Genomic DNA, 9,989 nt, shown 5'->3' on the forward strand with positions numbered 1-9,989 from the left:
AGCCATCAGGTAGGAGCGTGTCAAAGCTGGTGACAGAGCTGGCCGTAAACCATGTCTCAGTGAAATCGAGGACATCAAGGTCAAGTTCTTCAAGAAGGCGGCAGATATCAGAGGAGTGTTTGACAGCGGAGCGGGAGTTAAGAGTGGCAATGTGGAGAAGGTTGCCCTCCTTGAAGGACTTCCGGGGAGGGGTACAGATCAGAGGTACGCCCTGCGGAAGTGTAGAAAGCACCCGAGAGGGGCCAGAGAGGGAGGGGGAAGGCAAGGTAGCCAAGGAAAGGGCGGAGGGGACAGCAGGAGAAGAAAGGAAGTTGATGATGCACGGAAAGCGTCTATCAAAGAGATGAAGGTTGGCCTGAGGACCTTGGACCAAGATGGTCCCATTAGAGTAGACATTAATGATGACCTTAGAGGATAGGAAGGAGGCCAAGAGGGCATCCCAACGGGTGCCACCATTAATGGGAGAAGAGGAGAAAGGAGAGAGAACAGAGACCATATGCGGGGTCCATAGATCTGGAGAAGGAACGGCAAAGAGGATGTCGGTGAGAGTTTCCTTGGAGGAGGCACTGATGTAGGAGTCAGCGATAGGGAGGCCTGGGTTTTCCTACCAGACTTAGTGAGGAGAGCAGGATAGTCAATAGTGAAGCAGTTTGAAAAGATAGGGGAGACAGAGAGCACCATAGAGTAGGTAGGAGAGGAAGGGATCCAGGGGGTAGACAGACAAGACAGCGAGAGGCAAGTTCGCAGGGGAGTGGCACAGGACAACGGCACTTAGGAGGCGAACACAGGAGAGGCACAGGACATTTTAAGACAGAAAAGAAGACAACCTAAATTTGAGAATCCTAAGATGGAGAAAAGGCCTAGGTTTCACAGGGCAACTTTAAATGCAGGGTAACAGTGCTTGTTATAACAGGTAAAATCCCACCTAAATTTGAGACTCCTAAAGAGGGAGAAAAAGGCCTAGGTTTCACAGGGCAACTTTAAATACGGTTACAGTGCTTGTTATAACAGGTAAAATCCCACCTATATTTGAGAATCCTAAAGAGGGAGAAAAAGGCCTAGGTTTCACAGGGCAACTTTAAATACAGTAACAGTGCATACTTGAAACAAAGGAGATCACATCTGAGTTAGTGGGTCAAACCAGGTGGAAACAGTGGACAGGGGGCTAGAACAGGGTGGCAACTGGCAACAGGCGTCCCCTGCGGACACCTGCAGACACCACCAGGAGCCGCCTGTCTGGGAGCCGCCCTTTGCCTAGGGGCCCTTAGCTGAGGGGGCTGCCGGGCAGGGTGACTGCCCAGGAGGGTAAGTCTAAACCAGAAAAGCACCCAATGGGAGGGGAGGAAGAGTAGGGGAGTGGGTGGGCAGGTAGGCGGGTGGGAGATTGGACCAGGAAGTGGCTGCAGGGGGAGGGGGAGAAACAATGCGCTCAGAGCGCGGAGTATGAAAAAAATAAATATCCAAAGTCACTCACTGGAGGCCCGTGGACCATGCTTGGCTGAAAGCAGCAATCTGGGCTAGCAGCGACTGCTCACACCCGCTCAGCTCAGCTTGTGGTGACTCATAGAACGATAGCCCACAATCGGAAGAGCCCGAAAGTCCCTGATTTACAGAGTTGGTTGTCCAGGTTTTCGTTTGTTTTGGCAACTGACAAAATCTTGGCCAACTTGAGGAATGAGGAATGAGATACCAAAATATTGACAAGTCTGAAAACCTTTCATTGAATATATACAAGCAGAATGATTCCCTTAACATTGCCTGAAAACCCCAGCTGTTGTTAGCTCTCTGCTCATTAGCCTTACAAAGTATGACCTTAAGTTTACGGTTTCACTCCCTTCTTCTTTTGGATTTCTTTTTTTTTTTTGTATTTCTTAAGAAGTATGCTTCTTTTTTTTCCACTTGAATGATGGAGTTATTTTATTTCAGGTGTTATACTTTTTCCCTCAACCGTTACTTTTAGTTAATATTTTTGGTGTGATGTTCATGGCAATTTGATTTGTTTATAATGGTTTGGTACTTAATCAGTGTTGGTTCTATTTGTATCACTTTAAAATTGAAATAACTACAGACGGGAAAGTCAGATGATACACGAACAATGGAAGAGGCACGAATAAGGGAGAGAGGCAGGAAAGAGTCCTCACATCATAAAGAAAAGGGGCAAGAAGGTTCTTCTTGAATATCCTCTTGGCCATTTAAGAGGGTGAAATGAGGATTAGAGGATGTGCCCTGTGAAGAAAGTGGCAGTATGCAAAGTACTGTTCTCTAAAAATTCACAACTTTATAAAAGTAAATCTTCTGAAAAGCAGTCGTGGAACTATATAAGTTCTTAGAACAAAACATAAGCACAGAGGCAAGTTTAAAATAAAAATGTACCATCATTCCTCTAGTTTTCATATTACCTTTAAATTAACTGGAATTCCTACCATTTCTGGATATTTTGTGCTGTAGATCAATATACGAACATATACATATACTTGCAAAAGTTACTGTGAATAGCAGTACATTGAATTTGTTTTTTTGTTACTTGTTAACTGTGTGAATGACTCAGTATTGAAGAGCAGTAAACTACATCCAATAAAGATCAAACCTTGAATAGCATATGCAGTAAGACGCCTTCTCTCCGTTCTCCTCCAGGAAAGGTGGTTCACAGTGGCCTTCCAGTCCGTGTACGATGAATCCATGCCACGGCCTTCGAAAGACACAGTGCGCGGAGAGATTTTACCTAGTGCTTGGATACTGCTGCCAGATACTGTAAATGGGAAAAGTATTACTCGGGTTATCTACTCATTAGAGGTAAGCCTTATTTCAAGCCTCAATTCCAGCCCAAGTGTTGACTTAAAACTGTGTAACTGCAATGCAAATACTAAGTTTGAGCAGTAAACCCAAACAATAGTGCATACACTACATTCCTTGAAATGTACAACAGAAAGGGGGAGACACAGATCAATGTAAAATCCCACACAAGAGTTATAGGGATGCCTTACCGCGAAGCGATTCAGATTGCCCTCAAATATTGAGCCCATATTGACATAAGCTCAGCATGACTCTGGTAGAAACACTATAAATAACGCTTGAATGTACAATGTACATGATCTATATAAGCCCTAGGATATAGCCACATCAGCAATGGTCGAGCTATGGGAAGGGCTGTGCTAGTGGGCACCCCCCTATTTGGCGCTTCTAGATGTGCAAGCCTGGCTTCAGGTAGTTGTTAGCATCAAAGTAACACGACAGTTATAGGGTAAAATCAGGAACAAACAGCTCCTAGCAATTTTTTCGCGAGTGGTACTGACCACTGCACCATGAGGAGCCATTGGTCCTTACTGGGACAAAACCTGCCTCTCCCCATGAACACAACTCAGCAAAGAGGAGCGTTTAGTGCTACTGTACCTTGCAAGTATCATTGATGGCCTGTCGATGGAATAGCTGCTCAATTAGTTTCCGCTTCAAGGCTTTATTAGCCTATACAAACGCGTATGGGGCCCTGCTGCATGTTCGCCACTTCTACGTACTAAAAATGAGTAGTTCCTTTGAGTTTGCGATCTGAAGAATTGTTAGCGATTTTACCCAATAGAATGAAAGCATTCGATCATGCCTGAGACATTGGTGTTGGATAGTGGATGCATCTGTTGATTCTATGCAGACTACTTTGTGAAGTCAATTATCAGATTATTGCAGTGAAAATTAGTGTTGGCATACTCTGTTGCCACAAATTCTTAAAGGGCCAGGGCACTCTCCTTCACAATGGAGCCCCTGTGAACACAATGCTACCGTGGAGGAGTGAAGGGATTGAGGCAGAGGGATCAGCTTATGGAAGAGGCTACGGTCTTCTTTGGTTCCAGCAGTACTGAATGTGAAGTATGATTGAAGCTTTCCCCGGACCATCTTTTACCAGTCGCTGTCAGCCCTGGTGCCAGATGGTGGAACCAAGGACAGTCTCCCAGTAGAGCCTTTGAGCCTACACTAAAGCCGCTAACAACTAAAAGTAGGTGGCCTCGGGTCTGCCGTAAAGTGCTGTCTCTAAGCCCACTGCAGGCCACACACAATATGAGGCAACCCAGATGCCTGGGGCGCATTTCAAGATTTAAGGAATTACACCCTAGTACTGTGGAGGGATTTTGGTCAAGACAATTTAAACATTTAAAAACATGGGTATCGTGGACACATTCCAGTAGTGATAATACCTAACTTACCTAGGATTTTCAACCCAGAATGATTCTGTATTCAGTCCTTCTCCCATAGTGCATAAGCATATGTAAATATAACCCGCACTTTCCAGGATTGTTATGCAAATCAGCGTATAATCTATACTCACCCCCCCTCGTAGTCTCACGGAACCCACTGTTCACAACTTGGAAGTATAGAAAAAATCAAGATCATTTTCCTTCTAATATTGACAAGGATATTTATTGCAATTGACCCTTTTTTCTTTCAGGTTGAGCTTGGTGCCACTGCCTGCCCAGCCAAACTGTTGAGTACGATTGCAAAGCAACAGCCGTTGGTTATTGCAAATCTTGCTAATTTCCTTTCCACCTGAAGAGAGACACCCATTGCTGGGCGTGATGCATCCAGTGCATGCTGAACTGACGCAAACAAGTGTTTTGGAAAGCTAGTGAACAATATCTTGGGACAAATTTCAGCCGAAGAGCAGCATGCTGTAGATGGGTTGGCCTGGGGTAAAAACATGCCAAAACTATACAGAATACACAGTATGTACAAAGTACTGACTGTTTGGTGACAGGGTGCATCCACTATACAAGTGTCCTGACAGATCTGGCAGAAGACCATGGTGAACCAACATCCTGTATTTTGTTAAAATGGCTATTGGCTGTCACCAACTCAAGGTCTACTGTAAGTTATGCAGTGATACATTCAGGCCTATTGACGTCAAGGCATTGGAAAGGGGATGTTTTGCAGTCAAGTATTAAACATGGAATATGTTGGAACCTTTCATTCAAGGATGAAGACGCTTCAGGACAAGCAACCCAATGGATCATCTTATGAAGCCAGATGCACATTGGCAGTTACAGTGCCTCATGCACCTAAAATGTGTGAACATGCACAATAATATGTTTGCATAATATTGCTTGAAACTGTTTACAGGTAAAGAAAGCAAAGAGAACGTTTTTTGCAGGGACCATAAATGTAGGATAATCGAATGAGGATTATGTGTACAGTGCCTTTTCCAGATAGGCTTCATGTTCTGAGGCACTTGGGGAATTCATGCAGGGGAAGGGCAGAGAAATTAGTATGTTTTATAATTGTAAACTTACCTTAAAGGTGTGGATACAATGAATGTCAGATTGTTCCAAACATTCAGAGGTGTATTTGTCTTGCAAAGTTGAGTTTGTATGTGTTAGTCTAATGCTGGCTCGAAGCGTAAGCGATTCCTCGTATCTAGGAGTAGTTCACAAAAACGTCTTTCCTCGGTAGGAATTGCACATAATGTTCTGCAGACACCTGGAGTGCTCAAGTAATATGAGTGTGATAGCTGGCAAGGATGTCTATCTCGTAAAGACACTTCACAACAGAGAGGCAAGCTAGGTTATGGCTCCCACAAACTATATGAATAGTAAATGACTGTTTATCCCACCATAGGGTGGAGAAAGTTTGCCACATAGAAATTATGAGCAGAAGCAGTCTTTATGCTGATCCTAGAAATGCTGATGTCCTATAGCTTGAAAATGTGTCTCTAAATGGTGCATACATCTGCTTGTTAGGCATAAACACTTTAAGATTGCACCTTTGTTAGATAGACATGCTGAACTGAATTTGCAAAGTCTATTACAACCCAGTTTACTTTTTGGTAATCTCTTCAAGCAGACAATGGGCAATCAGAAGGGCATGTACATATTTGTCACGCAATTTCATTTTGTCTTCCATGTACAGTATTTTTCTTGCATTTGAAGTCTTAGGATTCAGCAAGTAGGAGTCCCTGCAACACACAACTGACATTTGTTTGTTGCAACTAGAAAATGCTTGATTTAATCCTGAGTAATTGAATTGCCAAAAATAGGGATCAAGGACAAGGCATGGTTTATAAGCCAAACTCCTAAAAGTGTTTGGAAAAATTAGAAAAGACATATGCACTTTTATATCTGAATAGCGTCAGCACAGGTTACTGAATTAATGACCACGTGGGACTATCACTTGATTAAGGGGTCAGTGCCACTTTACTGACCAAAATCTTTTTAACAAGCTACTAAGCGCCAGTGGCAGCTCTGTCTATGGAGGACTGCTTCAATTGTCTCCTTCTGATTATCATATTCCAATAGCATCTTCAGGTATTACCAACTTCATCATTACGCTGTGAATGCCATTTACACAACGTATTACAAGTATCCAGTAGGCTTATATCACTGTTCCAAAATATTAAAAACATTTGCACTGAAAAGTCTTCAGATTATAGTGTGCCTACAATCTATATTGCACAATCTGAGATTTGAAATCTGGGTATCATAACAAGGTTTTATGAAAAGATACCCATAAGTTAATTCAAGACAGTGTTGAGGCTGTTGTGCATGTTATACGATTGAGCAGGCATGTATGTTGATTTTGTTTCCCTGTACAGAAATTGTCTTTGAAGCCCCGATTATTTATGTTAAACTTTGCTTTCTTGATTTCTTTGCAGGGATTTTAAACTGTCCTGTGTCAGGTGTGAGAAGCTCACTGACTCGTCATTTTTCCTTTAGAATCTGATACTTTTGCTCTTGCATTTGTAATGGGGAAAAAAAGCAAAACTACAAGTACCAGAATCCAAAGAAGAAAAAATATATTGGGCAAACTAATATCACCTTGTATAAGGAAGAAGAAAGTGTTGATTCTTGCTTTACCGAATTAAAAACCAGGCAGGAGTCAAAGTACACCTGACTCCATATTAAAAATGCAAGGTAGGGTAACATAGCATCAGTCTGCAGAAACTTTCGGAGGAGGCAAGTCTTCCTGTATTTATTGGATAAAATCAATTTTTTATTTAGCTCCATTCAGAGAAACAGATGTAGTCAATTTTTGTTAGTAATCAAAATGTTTTCAAAATTGTTTTGGCATGCCCAAAATTACCTACATAACCCCCTCCTGGTGTACATTTCAGAGGTCACAATAACTCGAAACAAAAAAATACAGCATTTTAAGGAAGAACACGAATGCTTGGAATAATATCAAAAGCGAAGCATATTTACAGGCAAAACAGAGTGAAACCTCCTTCTTGAAACATAGAAGTGCAATGTTCCGCGCAATGGTTGCAAACCAAGCACCGTAAAGTCTTCATTACACATCAGAATCTTGAAAAGTGCTTCAAGCTTTTTATGTCTAGGCACTCTTTTTAAAATGTTGTACCCTTTAGTAGTTGTAGGATGATGAGAGAAGTCTACTTCACAGGGAAAGAAAGATTAATACGAAGAAGGAAGGGAACTGTGGTATTAAGTTTAGCATGCGTAATGGCGTTGTCAGACGAGCGAAAAAAATAAATGTGTCGGTCTCGAGGTAGGAGGATTGGGTTCTCTTTTGGGAGACCAAAGCATCACAACGGAGTGCCTTAGAGGCTGATCTTCTCAAACACTGTGGAGTAGGGTGTGACTATTGCATTTTGAACACACAACCTGGCACCGATTGGCTTTAAAGTGTCTGGTATAGGATTCATCTCTTTTGAATCCCTGTTAGGTTAACTACTATGTAAGAATAAACCACTACAGAATTGTTTACAGAGACGGAAATAAAATACCAAAAGCAAACGTATGCTAGGAGCATAAGAAACAAATAATTTCAACTATGCCCTTAGGAAATGGTATGGGACACACATCAAATACAGCGGTCTGTCACTTGGCTCCTTGCTAATTGACTTGGACAAGATTTGTTGTGGGACAAACCTAATCTGTGCAAAAATCCACAGGGAAATTATTTAAAACATAAAAGCTGCACATTGCAGCTGAATCTCTTTGGGAACAGACTCTATAGTGAACGGTATTATTTAAAGCTAAACTATGAATTGATGAAGCTAACCTGTGAAAGTTTAAATTGATACACTGACGGTTACTGTTTTTCATTTCGGATTACCTGCAGGGTGGGTAGGGGACAAAACAGCACCTGTTGTGCAAGGAAATATTGGTTATCCAGGGACAATGCCATTGAAGGAGGCATCCTGTGTACAGTGCATCAGATGTTTATTTTTATATATGTATACAGTTTTTTCTACGTTTACAAATCTAAGTTATTTATATATATATATATATATTTGCTTGTTTGAGGTGGTTTTTATATGCTTTAAATCTAAATTGTATTGTTTTCATGAAATGTAAGCCTTTTAATACAATCATATTAACACATTAACAATATTTATTTTTTTGTGGAAATAAACACTCTTTTGGTACATGAAACGTGTGGTTTCTTCTAGAGAACTATCTAGGGGCCACGGGAATGCTAAAGTTTAAGTGTCTTTTAAAATCTTTCATAATACAGTATTTTAAAGTGTTATCCTATTTGTGTAACGCCTCACTGCCATAGTCATAGCCTCGACGCACTTCAGGTTGTCTGGGAAGTCAATAGAACATAGTTGGAACATCACATGATAAACCAGTAGATTGCATTACATGAGAATTACAATCGCAACAAATGACATTTTCTTTCACAGATATGACTAGTACCATAACGTTTTGTTTTGCAGTTTTTATGTGTTGGGTGCTGTGTATTTTCTGTCATGTACTTGAGTAAAGAGATTACGTCCATAAGAACTGAATGTAGGCGTCGGAATCGACCAACTAATGTGGGAACGCAGCATTTTTTTAAATGTTTTTATTTGAATTAGCTGAAATGAATCAACCTTTCAAAATGTATAAGTAAAAATAGCTACATGAAACTTACAATATATAAAAATAAGATAATACACAGACATAGTAAAACAGATTAAACATACAATGTAAATGCAAAAATACAAGAAAAAGAAGACATGGAAGAAAGGAATCAAAGGATAAAAAGATTTAAAAAAGATAAAAAAAGGAGGAGAGAAGACTGATCAATCATTATATACAACATAATGCTGTTAAATTGATGATAAAGCTACTTGAATGTACACTGATTTATACAACTCACAATAGCAACCAAATTATCTATCAATTCATCGTGACTTCCAATTTCAAACTTGTCAAAAAATGGATAGTGGCAATTTGAATTGGCATATGTGAGGAAGAAAGGATCAAGGCCCAACATTGATCCCCTTCTAGGCCCCCCAGGTATTTACAATAGCGATAAAAATGTGTCTGTCTAATACCTCTCAGTGGTACACATTCTGTTACCTGATGGACTAGTTTCCCGTGTGTCCTCATTCAAGCAATAACGGCAAAAGTTATGGTGTGACAAAATCAACTTTCGCCTAGCTTTAACATTCTTTATGGGCCATACGTTAAAGCGTAGGCGCAGTATACCAGAGCGATATTTCAGCGAAGGTGCTCTCACCAAATACTGCGGAAGAGTGCACACTTTTTTAGGAGGGAATCTGTTAACATCACCATCTCGATATTGCATACATAGTTTTCTTGTCTAACTCCAATCCATCTCATAGATCTTGGTTTTGGCTTTATCAGGATTGGTGAGTAGCAGGTCGATGGAGACACTAGCATCCACCAGAACTTGATAGATTTTTCCCAGCCATGAAATCACAAAAGAATGTTTCACAGAAAATACATAGTTAGACCAGGTTTTTAGCATGACATTCTGCTCTGTGGATATGAGACACTTTCTAAAGAGTGCACATAGACGCCAGTGATAAAACACATGGAGGGATACCAGCCCCAGTTCATATCTAACCCAGGCAGTTGGAATACATTGCGGCAGATGTAAAATTTGTTTCCAGTATTTGGACTCCCATTTATCGAACTGAACGCAAGTCATAATTGCTAAGCTTTCGAGACCATACAAAAGGCATGGAACTATCTTCATGGTCCAAAAGAACCATACTGGTTTGACGGAAAATTTACCATATTTGTACATTATAATTT

General features: G+C 40.9%; 1 protein-coding gene across 2 annotated transcripts in view; it reads left to right on the forward strand.

Annotated features, from left to right (window-relative positions):
• The window catches only part of LOC138527467 (stAR-related lipid transfer protein 9-like), a 590,857-nt gene extending 582,485 nt beyond the window's left edge, over positions 1–8,372 (forward strand). For both annotated transcript variants that reach the window (XM_069638652.1, XM_069638653.1), the window contains exons 32-33: positions 2,635–2,793; positions 4,436–8,372. In XM_069638652.1, coding sequence (XP_069494753.1) covers positions 2,635–2,793; positions 4,436–4,537 — 261 coding nt within the window. In that variant the 3' untranslated portion in view covers positions 4,538–8,372. The remainder of the gene's footprint in view (positions 1–2,634; positions 2,794–4,435) is intronic.
• Positions 8,373–9,989: the final 1,617 nt, after the last annotated feature.

The sequence above is a fragment of the Ambystoma mexicanum genome, chromosome 14, assembly GCF_040938575.1.
Source record: "Ambystoma mexicanum isolate Mex_15411 chromosome 14, UKY_AmexF1_1, whole genome shotgun sequence".
Lineage (NCBI taxonomy): Eukaryota > Metazoa > Chordata > Amphibia > Caudata > Ambystomatidae > Ambystoma > Ambystoma mexicanum.